We start from the raw sequence: 12171 nt of genomic DNA, 5'->3' as shown, positions 1-12171 counted from the left end.
CACCTCCTCCTGATCGCTTCCGTACATCTCTGCTTTACCTTACCCCATGGCTCACAATGTGGCAACACCTGTTCACGTCCCATTGATGTCTTTGCATTCCACAAAGTTAGGTGAAGAATGTACCTACTGCTAGAGCTAAGAAGCATTGGTAAATATTTGAACAATGCTTCATGAATCCATGAACTCTAGTCAGGATTGTCTCTCTCTCTCTGCATGTATTTATACCTTTTTGTTCAGATCTTAAACTGACTTCGCTCGTGGCTTGGAGAGAGGAAGGATCTGCTCCGGGGGGCTTCTGAGGGTGGTTTGTCTGCTATGTGAGCTCACATTCTTTGTGTCTTGGAGGCAGGTTAAGCTCAGGTCCGACAAAGGGGCCTTTGTTGCCCCAGCAGCACCATCGTATGCTAGGGCAGCATTGACGATGGTCACAAAGACTCCATAGAAGTGGGCCATAGACTCTAAAAAAGAACCAGAACCTATCTTTATGTTGACCTGCCTTGAACCAACATAAATACAGCTAAACATTAATGTATATTTTATGCTTTAACAAGTGTGACTTATTTCATACATGAGATTATAGTTTTGATGATACTGAATTGCAGACATGCACAACACTTATAAACCAAAAACTACGTCTGTCTTTAATAACCCCATTTAAGTATCCAAGTCGTGTGTTTTATATACTACTAGTACTTTATATAATTCACTGATGTTGTGGGCCTACAGTGAGAAAAAATAGTTTTTGACTGGTAAAAAAATATTTATTTTAAAAATATCTTCTTAGAACACAACACAAACACAAAGGCTAGACCTTCAAGTCACATGGGCTATGGTTGGGTAGTCTTTTCTTTACTTAGGAAGGTCCCTAACTGTGTGAAATGACCCGTAAGTATCTAAGTGGCAGCCATGATAAGAGCTGCTCGAATTCTCTAAAATGCTAAGGAATGCTAATAAAAGGAAAGTTGCTTCAATGCTTCCATTCTTATCTGCTTTAGCATGGGCCATCCTTTATGAAAGGAAAGGAGATAATAATGTCCCACAATTCTTTGTAGCAGTGACATTTCAAGACCAACGTCAATAACATACACTGTCTCATAATTACCTAGGCTAAAGTGTAAGTGCAGATGGATTCTCTTTGCATCATGGTTGTGTTTTCCTAAGTCCTTATGAATCCTCCTTGAAATCTTTGCCTTACCTCATGTCGTTTTCCATCGAGGTCAAGGAAAAGTGGTTAGGATGTAGTTTTTTTGACAATCCAACCACAGCCATGATCTCAGATTGTACTGATTTATGCCAAGATTCCCATCCACACGTTCTACACAAAGCCCTTGTAGATTTCAGGCAGTTAGATAGTAAATATTAGAGTTCCATCTGATTAATCTGAATACAAAATATGGCTGTGTACCAAAGCTAAATCCCAGAGAATTCATTAAAGTTTATAAACAATAGCTCCATAGGTGTTAGATACATAAATAGCCTTCATATGATTCAAATGTGGGGGTGTGTACAAAAAACAGTCTCTTGGAGATCAGTTTTTTTGACATCTTGATGATGTATAACAGCCTCCTCACTGAATTTCCTGGAATGAGTCTAATTTGAAAACAGCCAACACTCTCCATGGATATTGCAAAACAGTCTTTCTCTATTGAGATAACCTGCTTGTCTAGTAGAAACACCATGTTATTATTTCAGCTGGCATGGAACATGACTATATAGATTTACATTTTCTTTTATCAAGGTTCATGACCATGACAAAGACATGGTTGGATTTTTTGTTGTTTCTGGATTATATTTTTTAGATTATATTAAATACTGAAACCCTGAAAAGGTAGTTCGGATAAACTTAAATAAAGTATACCTCAAATATGTTGCCACCTGCTCTCACGTGACCTTCTGCTGACATCATGAAACCTCCATTCTCACACAGCGATGAGACAGCGCGAGCGAAACAGGCGAAACTGTGCGCGCGTCCCCTCCCCCAAAGGAAGTTTGCCACCTTAAAAACGCTCGTGCCGGGGTGGTTCTCATTTCATATTCAAGGCGCGGCTCAAGCGAACAGGTGCCTTTAGTTCAACTCTTTCCAAATTGAAAAGGAGAATTAGTTTATACAAATTTCACTTTATTTCCACAGTGCATACCCAAAGGAGTCCAAGAAATCAATAGACCTGAAGGACTTTTTAACCTCAAGAACGAATTTGCCTGTGGGAACAAAAGCAATTTTTTGGGGACTTTTTCGTATCTTTCCGGCCATTTATTTTCAGATTTGTTTTTATCTGAATTCACTTAACAAACATGGCAAATAAAGGACTTCAGCTGTTGGGATTTGCCCTGTCGCTAATCGGACTCATAGGCTTAATTATTGGTACTATTTTGCCACAATGGAAGATGTCTGCCTACGTTGGAGATAATATCATCACAGCCATCGCCATGTATGAGGGTCTTTGGATGTCTTGTGCGTTTCAAAGCACGGGTCAGATACAATGCAAAGTCTACGACTCCATCCTGCAACTCAACAGTAAGTGCCTTGTGTAACAATTAATTTAGACTGGCAATGTGAAGCGCACACTTTATTCTTTTGAAATCGTTCTGCTGAGTCTGTGGTGGATAACAATAATGTCTTTAAAACATGATTAGTCATCACCGCAATACTTCAAAATGTCCGCAACCTGTTTCTTCTTGGCCTTTTTTGAAACCTGTTTGAAACGCCGTTGAGCGCGTCCCCGATGGGGATGACGCAGGTGTTGTCAGTTGCTGAGGAAAATCGGTTAATTGTATGTCACACCCTTATATTGATCATATATCGTTTCCTAAGTTGGTTTACAGCCATTCTGATCAGGTTAATCCAAAAATGTTGCCACGTATTTGCATGGTGGATTCACACGAACACGACCTTTATGTAAAGGGTGACAAGTCTTTACAATGGACCTCTAGGTTAATGAAGGCTATGCTACACAGAGGGAAGTTACACTGTAGCCACAGATTCGAGCACATATAATCGAAGTCGTACCTGCATTCTGTCTGGTAGGGTTAGGTTAGTTGTACATTGTTGTTATGAAACATTCATTCAAGGGTTATCCAATTAAATAATGGCTGTGTCGCATGCTTTTGTGCAAATGCGTATTATTGGACAACAGACATTTCTTATAAACACAGGTTCCTACATTTCTATGGCCCCTCTCAACTTCAGGCCTTCACACATAGACAGCTGCCCTGGAATCACCTGTTACCATTAAAACATATTTCCCTTTCCGGTGCCACCTGTGGCTCGATGGAGAACCGTATTGTATTATTTTGCTGTATACATCTGCAATCTAATTACGGTACTAAGCTGGCCTCGCGCCAGTTATTAACTCTCGAGTCTCAACGATCAAATTTTTTTTTTTTTTTGTCATTAACAGTCGCGCTTTTGTGCGATGGTAGTAAGATTGTGACCGTAGTAGCACAGATGTGTTAATGGATTAGACCAAGCCCAATCGTCTTGGTCTTTGTGACAGTCACGTACCAAAGCAGTTCTCAGTGCACAGAGGTGTTGACACGCCTGGGTTACGCTGTTACTAAGGATAATGATTAGCCGGATACCCGTGTCCCAAGCCCAGCCCCTACCTCCTCTCTCCATAGCCTGCGGAAAAACCCATCCACCGTTCCAGTATCGAGGGGGTGCTAGATGCTGGCTGGGGGTGAAGATGCACTTTGTCTCCCGCTTGTTTTGCCAACAAGCTTGCGACTTGGAGTCAGTTTGCAGGTGTTGCCTGCGTGTTATTTTGCACACAGTCTGCAATTAGCGCAAGGTTTTAAATATTCATTTTATTGCCAGAGTTGCTATTGGCAGAGGCGGTGAACAAAGAATCGGTATGATCACATGGCTGTTACATACCTTTGCGGTTGATTGTTTCAAGCTGATATTAATTTCTTCATTTGGCTTATCTCATCATCTTGTAATGAAAGAACATATTTACATTGACTTGATGTATGACTTCACTTTCATGTCTGGAAAACTTTGGCTTTCGGCTTTAGATTCTCAAACTGGTCAAACATCTGAAGGTATTGCATATATCATTAGTGAGTGTCTGAGAGCAGCACATACACAAACATGTGTACACAGAAACCCACAACACCCCTATACACGTACACAAACATGTGTGTGTATACACACACACCCACACACACAAACACACACCTCCTTCTGGTGTATAACCTCAGGGCCATTGCTTATCTGAAGAATGTCCCCTGTGCCTTGTCCTTTTGTCTCTTGTCCCTGCACTACTTTAAGTGCTGAGTAACTCACACTCATTCCTCTCATTCTCGGCTAAGTATGAGTGCAGATGCCACACATGTGCCATTCATCTGCTATTGCAGTGGCTTGCTGTAAGAATTATTTTTTTTTTTTTTGGATCACCTTCCAAATGGTTGTATAGTGGCCATAAAGTGGCCATAAAGCAGTGTGAGGTGTTTGATTTGTTTATCAAAGAATTAGATAAGGACATCATAAAAACAATGAAACCTTATCAGACACACAGTTTTATCGCATGTGTAAACAGGTACACACAAGCCAATGCTGATAAAGGTGTCTTAATATTAAGCACTGCATCCGAGTAAACCATTGTACGTTTATTGAGAGGATCGATGTCATCCTTCTGTTGTAACCATCTCTGATGCTTGAAGCAGCGTACGACACAAACTGATAACAGGAAATGTGAGGTTTTTGTAATGGTCAGACGTACTATCGACACAGTGTTGTGTTCCAGTGCTTTGGCAGTAAAGAACAGAACGTTTATTTGTAGTGATCGAAAGTTGTGTCCATTTCCCCTTTTTAAATCCTCTTTCTTTAAAGAGGTGTACTGCTGATTATGGCTGGTTCAGAAGATCCCGGAAATGTGTATGTGAAGAATCATGTTAAACTTTGAGGGATCTATTTGAGTGAAGTGGGTGGTTCAAATGAGTGAAATTTGAGCTGCTCTTTTTGTAGTCTCCCGTCACAACTGGTCAGACCAGTTCTTCTTAGTGCTGTTTGGAAAAGGGCAAACAGTCACACACAAATACAAAGCCCCCTCCCTCCCTCTCTCTCCCTCACCCTCCCTCCCTCTCTCTCTCTCCCTCATCTTCCCTCCCTCTCTCTCCCTCACCCTCCCTCTCCCAAAGGAATCTTCCGGTTGAAACTGGTTTCAGGTGAACCTCACTACAGGTGATGGGGGTGGAGACAAGAGCTGAAAGGGGAGGAGTGGGAGGGTTAGAAAAACCGAGTGTGTGATGTCAGTGGTGTGTATGTGTATGTGTGAGTGTGTGTGTGATGTCAGTGGTGTGTTTGTGTGAGTTTCGAGGTGTAATTCCTTTGTCATGAATGTTCTTTGGGTCATCATATGGACCCAAGATCCAGTTTGCCTCATCAAAGATCTTCGGCAAAACAACCACAAATATGTTCCTGCTACATATCTTACAATGTGGTCACTTTATTATATATTAGAGATGCACGATATATCGGCGGCCGATATATTAGTGGCCGATAAGTGGAAAAAATTAAATATTATTATTATACCGATATCATAATTTTGGCCGATAATTTAAGCCGATATTTGTAACGTCTAATTTCCCTCCAAATATGTTTTCCCGGGTAGCCTGTTATACTCATAGGTCCTTTGCCTGGCTACACTAAACGTGATATTATAGTGAATATAAAGTACTACATGTTAAGCGTTGTAGTGCATCCTGTTGAGGGCTCTTGCCATCAAGTGTGTTGCTTTTGATGAAATTTCTTGTGCCCTAACATTTGAGAAAATAAAAAGGCACATCTAAAACCTTTTGTACCCTTTATTTTTAAATACAAAAAAATATCGGTTATCGTATCGGTATCGGCCACAATAAACCAATAATTATCGGTTATCGGCCCTTAAATTCCATATCGGTGCATCTCTATTATATATGGCACTTAGGGTCAGTGTGTCACATATCCCTTGGAAAGTGAAAAGTGTTATTTTCATTCTAGGGATATTATGAAAATGAAAACTAAAGGCATTTCAAACTCAGCCTTGTTTCTCCTCTTCTGTCTTGTTTCTTCAGGTGCTCTCCAGGCCACACGAGCCCTGATGATTGTTGGCATCATTGTCACAGTGGTCGGGCTTGGTGTGTCCACCATGGGCATGAAGTGCACAAACTGTGGCGGTGACGACAAGACCAAGAAGTCTCGCATAGCCATGACTGGCGGAATCATACTGTTGATTGGATGTGAGTCTGCTTCCATTATGGTTCTATTCAGGAATATTTACCACACTGGTATTTGAAGTGGCGTATTCTTGTTTGAAGGTTTTTGTGTATTGTTTTAGTAGGACTTTATTTGTATGAATTCACAGAGGATACTTACATATCTGGTCTAATGTTTCCCTCAGCTCTCTGTGCCATCGTTGCTTGCTCCTGGTTTGCACACAGAATCATCCAAGACTTCTACAACCCATTCACTCCTGTCAACACCAAGTATGTACCATCTTCCCCTCCCTCTTGAGTTAATGTCTTTGTTAATGTCTCTCTTGACTTGCAATACTCGGTTCTTGATGAGCCATTTGTGATTATCACAGGCTGAGTCAATTTAAACTTTCACTCTGCTAACGGGAACATGGTGCTAGTGTTCATCAAAATCGAGATATTAGTAGGCCTATGGTGTCTTCATTTTTCAGAGATGTCCGTGTGCAGTGTCTGAAGTTTTGTGTTATATGCTGTTGATTTGAGGGGGGCAAATATCAACATTACATTGAGTCACGCCAGAGAATGTCATTGTTGCCTAACTGATTCCTCAAAAGATCTATTCAAGGTGTTGGCTGTGTTTGAGATAGAGAGCTGCGGATAAACTTCTGCTTTTTCTTTTGTTAAACCAAGCCTGCCACAGCCAGTTCTAACCCCATCTAATCTCTTGCTGTCCACAGGTACGAGTTTGGCTCTGCCATCTTCATCGCCTGGGCCGGTGCCTTTCTTGACGTCCTGGGAGGAGCCATGCTGGCCGCTTCATGCCCCAGGGGCAGCAAGCCCTCACCCAAGTACCCCATCTCCAGACCGCCAAGCAGCACCAAGGAATATGTGTAAATGAACATGTACTTGTAAACACTTAAATGTTTAGTATTTTTCAGTTGGTCCATGGGTGGCGATGACTGACTTCAAACGCAGAACCATCTCACCCCAGTTACTTTTTATTCAAGTTGCATGCTAGAAGTAGCCAAACTGAAAACCTGATCCAGCATTTAGGTTCAGGTCACTTAACTGTCCCTTACCAACAGGGATGTAGATAAGCTCAGGGAAGGTTTCCTGTGTTTTGTCCCAGAAGTTCTTGCATTACCCTGTTCTATGTCTTGTAAGTCTGTGTAAATAGTAGTGACACATCTCCTTCATTTGTATTGGTATGTTTGTGCCAGATGTGCCAGGTGTTGGCATGCAGCTAAACAGGGGCAGATCAGGTTTTTATCAACGGAGGAAATTGGGGGGGAAAGCACATTCCATTGGTTTTCTTTTTTGGAATCTAAAACGGCAAACTATAAAAAATGTACAGCGCCCTCTCTACATGTCCCAGTTTGTCAGGCATTGTTTTTTTTAAACAGTCTCTCAATGAATAGTTCACTGTTAATTATCACACATGAAGTGCCTTTAACTAGTCTTAGGTGGCAATTTCTTTTTTTTTATGTTTTAACTCTTTTATACAGTTCTGTAATTGCATAAAGTTTTCATAGGTCTAAAGGGATTAAAAAAAAACTGTTTTTACTGTTCAAAGCATATTTAGTCTCGTCTTGGTTGGAATGATTTTTCTTTGAGTTTTCTTTTGTTTGTATGCAGTCCCAACTTTGTAAGGTGGCTGATAAACTAACTGGCATATTGCATTTTCACACATTCAATTGCACTGCAGTCACTACTTTTGATAGATACTGCAATGAACAGATACTGCAATGAACAGATACTGCAATGAACAGAATGTGTACAATGTCCACTTTTTAAAAATGTCTCATTGTCCAAGTGGTGGTGCTCACTGTAGCTTTACCTTTTTACTTACTTTTGAAGTTTAACCTCTGCTTGAATAACCCATATGGATTAGTTCTTCTACCATGCAAAATGACCTAATACTATGATTGTTGCGACTGTTTAATATTTAACTTAAATGTTTTTATGACTGTCATAACATTTTCTGTAAATAATACAAAATTAATAAAATGAATCTGCTGTTGATGTACTTTTCTTTCCTTCATGAAATTCTTTTCATGGCCAGTTTCACCGCAATGTTAAATTCTCAGACAGAGTTCCAAATGAGATTAGATTTAATCAGACACAGAGGAACTAAATATGAGTACACAAAAGCACAGCGGTTGCAACAGGCATGCGAGGGATTGAAACCTGCATGAAGCACATTCTAGTCATTCCTTTGGCTTTGTTGCCCCCTGGTGGAGAAATGGTATAACAGTTCAGTTCCTCAGATACAGCAGTAGCCCTCAGAGGTCATATCGTACATAAAACAATAGGACGAAACGAAACCAACATGCTTTTTAGTTTATCTGTGATAAGAATGCAGTCGATGTGTTGGATGCTTTAATGAGTACTTTCAAAGTTGTAGTGAAAAGCCAGCACCATGCCAAATACTGATATTTAAATGATGTCGTTTGCAGAGACCATAGCCTTTCCTTGTCACTGAGTGCATGTCTTCGTGTGTGTGTGTGTGTGTGTGTGTGTGTGAGAGAGATCTATTCAAGCTCACAGTGCTAGTGGTTTCTCTTAACATCGTATACAAGTGTTGCACTTGTCCAATGTATAACGTTTGATAGAGTACGCACACATGTTCTTTTTTTATGTATTCTTGCCATACTTAAATTATTATTAATAGTAAAAATGCAAACAAACTTACTTAACAAAAATAATCCTTAAAGGAAAGTCTATGGCAGTGACTGAAATATCCGTTAACATATAAGGCATTATTTTTGCATAAATATGATGTAAACATGATTCAAGTCTTTGCATTACCAATGCATTTCCTTGGAGTTATTTTCACTTATGGACGGACAACTTAAAGGGAAAATGCTGTTTATAACAATGACTATCCCTACAGAGAGTACGTACAACTTGGCTTCGATTTGCGAAACTTTGCTACAATTGCGAAAGCATATAGGCCTAGTCGATTTTAAAACGTCTATCCATTCACAGTGTTGCTGTGTTGTGTGCGGGCTACCCGGACAATTGTGCAATGGCGTGCTTGGTATGTCAGCGACCTCTGCCGACAACCTCGCGCTAACGCACCTGGACAACTGCAGCAGACTCGCACCCACGTTTAACATTTCATCGGACCGTTCCCGATGACAACAGAGCCTTGCGACTAAACTACATGTGACGCGCATGCTGCTAAAGTAGGCTACTACAACGTTTTTAAGACTTCAAAAGACAGTGTCCAGGTTTTGCCCGCTGACCAGAGAACGGACGTCTTAAATGTTAAGCCAAATGTTGAACTGAATGCCTTGATTAAGGTGTTCAGGCAGGAGAGTGGCTGATTGGCAAGGGCAGTGATCCATTGTTGTTCATGACGTCATCCAAGTCCTCATCTTCAATGACCACTGAGGGCAAACATAAAATAAGTACCGTGAGAATAGTCTAACTGCATACACAAACATGCTGTCGAACCCAACTGGCAACAATTCTTGATTTTAGCCTTGTGAACAGCCATATGGAGAATAGCTCTGCCGCACTCACCTCTCTTTGACCGTCCGATTTGTCCAAGCTTCGGAGCCCTTCGGCCTAACCTCTGCTGGTATGAGTTATGGTCTATAGTGCCCTGGTTAAGCTCACTAGTCAGATGAGGCACCTCACACGGGTCATGGGGACTTGGCTGATATACCCCACTAGGAGGCAGAAGTTCGGGCATGCCTGCGGTTCCGTACATCTCGGACTCAGAATGAAAGGTGCCTGGATTCTTTACTAAAGGTTCTGCCTCCCTTTTCAGTAATACATCTTCTTTTTCCGTGCGCTCCCTCTCCTCGTCCTTACTTCCGCAACAGTACAGCATGCAGGATTGTAGAACGGTCTTGAGATGATAGAAAAGTGTCAAGAGATGTCCTGTCGCAGAATAAAACAAGGGACGGTTAGCTCAACTACAACATGACATGGTTAACAAGCTCATCCCCATAACAGACAGCATTTGTAGCATAATTTAGGCTTGTTGCCATATTGCATGTGAATTTCAGGTGCAGTTGGCCAGTGCGACGTTTTCCATCTACATCCATGTTTGGCAAGAGCCTTTTTAGAAGCTAGAGTTATTCTCTCACACCCTTAACACAAACGTATTTTGCATCAAGATTCTAATCGATGAAACAATGTAGAGGTTCTGACCTTTATTATGATAATTTGAACGCCTTCTCCCCGGGTTTATCAGCAGCACTATGTTGCTGTTTGATGCCAACCGAAGCCCCCTCGGTCTGTATAGGCTACGCATTTTCGTTGTCTTAAAGGAGACGTGTTTTCAGTTGTGACAGCGAGGGGATTTCCCCAACATACCCCCTTCTCCCTCAGACGCAATCAGGTTCAGGCATTTGGATGTGTGCAGGAGATTATCCCAAACCCAAAGATTGAAAATGTAAACCGCTTTTGCGTAAATTTGCAGTAGGTGATTTGATATAAGACTTTACAGTACATAATAACACATACTTAACAATACATCCCTCTTCAGATCAGTTATAAATACTAGTTCAGGTATATACAGTTGCCCATTCTTTTATATTTTCTTTTAAACATAGGCGATTTAGTGCTTAGTGCAACACAGTGGACTCAGACACATGTTTCCACCCGAATAGTAGGGACAAAGGCAACAGGGAATTTTTGCTACAGCCAGAACTTGAATGCAACAGTGGCTCATGTGACTTTTAAATGACTTCAAGAAAGTAGTGATTTATTTTCCCAGTGAGGCTGTAAAAACACAGTTGAGAAGTTGAGTGATGTCTCAGGGAGGGGACAATATTTTACGTTAATCTACTCTAATGCCTTTTAAATGCTCAAAAGGGATGGGCAACTTTAGTCAGTCATCACACACCTGATACCTGAGGCAGCTGTGTCATAGTCATGCAGCAAGACATAGGAAAGATGTGCCCCGCCTCTGTAGCTGTCTAAAATGATGCCCACAATCATGGACTAGGAGATACATTATAATTACCTTAATCTAGCTGGCATTCTATGCACAGAGTTTTCGCTATCGATACATTTTGCATGTATGGAATAGACATCTAGGCCTATTTCTGGTTATTTTAGTTTAGTATGCATGTATTTATTGTAAATATGGTGCTGATAGGAAAAATTACTTGATGTATTTTCCTATGGACTAATTTAAGTTTGTTTGCTTCAACTTCTTCTGACGTATGAAATGAGATCTCTGACGATGTCATTTAATACAGTAATGTATTGTGTTATTAGATATTGTAGATCTAATGCAATGCATTTTATCGTTTCCTCCCCTTGAGGCCAACCAGCAGCTGGAGAAAGAGAGTGCGTGTGTGTGTGTGAGAGAGAGTGAAAGGTTTGTTCAATATCACTTACCCAAAACTCCAGTTTGTAAAACAATCACAATTGACTATGCTACAGTGCAGTGCTAGTTAGCTGTAAGGTGATGCTAGGTATCATGTTATGTTAGTGAAACAGGTATTTCTATTTTCCAGGAGGACAGGTTTCAATGAAACCCTTCCCTAAGGACACTTATAGATCCTTGTGTCGTCATGGACACTCCCCTCCCTGCATTATGAACACATGTGTAATTGCACCGAATTGTCTTAACTTTCAGGTTTAACAAGTCTGTGTGGCTCTCCTTGAAGGAAAGGGAGTGAGTTTCATACCATTACATCTAGTCTTGAATAGAAGCCCTGGCTACCTCAGTCTAGGTTTGCAACTTCTGCTGTAAGTTTCACGATCTATCTACGGCAGCCCACTATTACACAGGTAAGACATGACAATGAGTACAGATAAGAGTACGCTTGATTTATAGAATAGCTGATAGAATAGGTGATTATGAACTACAGTACAGAGAAGATGGGGTTATGTGTGGGAACTGGACAATGTGACATACTATGGCATTTTATAAAAGGCTATACTTCGAAAAAATTACAATTTTATTACCCTGTGTTTTTTCTTAAAATAAATCTTTGTTTCTTTTTGTTATGTTTCATTTTGTAGATTACA

The 12171-nt window shown here is 40.7% G+C and overlaps 1 protein-coding gene across 1 annotated transcript; it reads left to right on the top strand.

The window, feature by feature from the left end:
- Nucleotides 1-2292: 2292 nt before the first annotated feature.
- Nucleotides 2293-7068, top strand: cldn7b (claudin 7b; the record flags this gene model as incomplete). Its single annotated transcript, XM_080838022.1, has 4 exons — nucleotides 2293-2515; nucleotides 6055-6219; nucleotides 6381-6465; nucleotides 6912-7068. 4 exons carry the CDS (start codon nucleotides 2293-2295, stop codon nucleotides 7066-7068), a joined length of 630 nt encoding a protein of 209 aa, XP_080694148.1.
- Between the last annotated feature and the right edge of the window lie 5103 nt (nucleotides 7069-12171).

This window comes from Sprattus sprattus (genome assembly GCF_963457725.1).
Source record: "Sprattus sprattus genome assembly, chromosome: 1".
Taxonomy (NCBI): Eukaryota; Metazoa; Chordata; class Actinopteri; order Clupeiformes; family Clupeidae; genus Sprattus; species Sprattus sprattus.
This window is presented reverse-complemented; position numbering and strand designations above follow the sequence as displayed.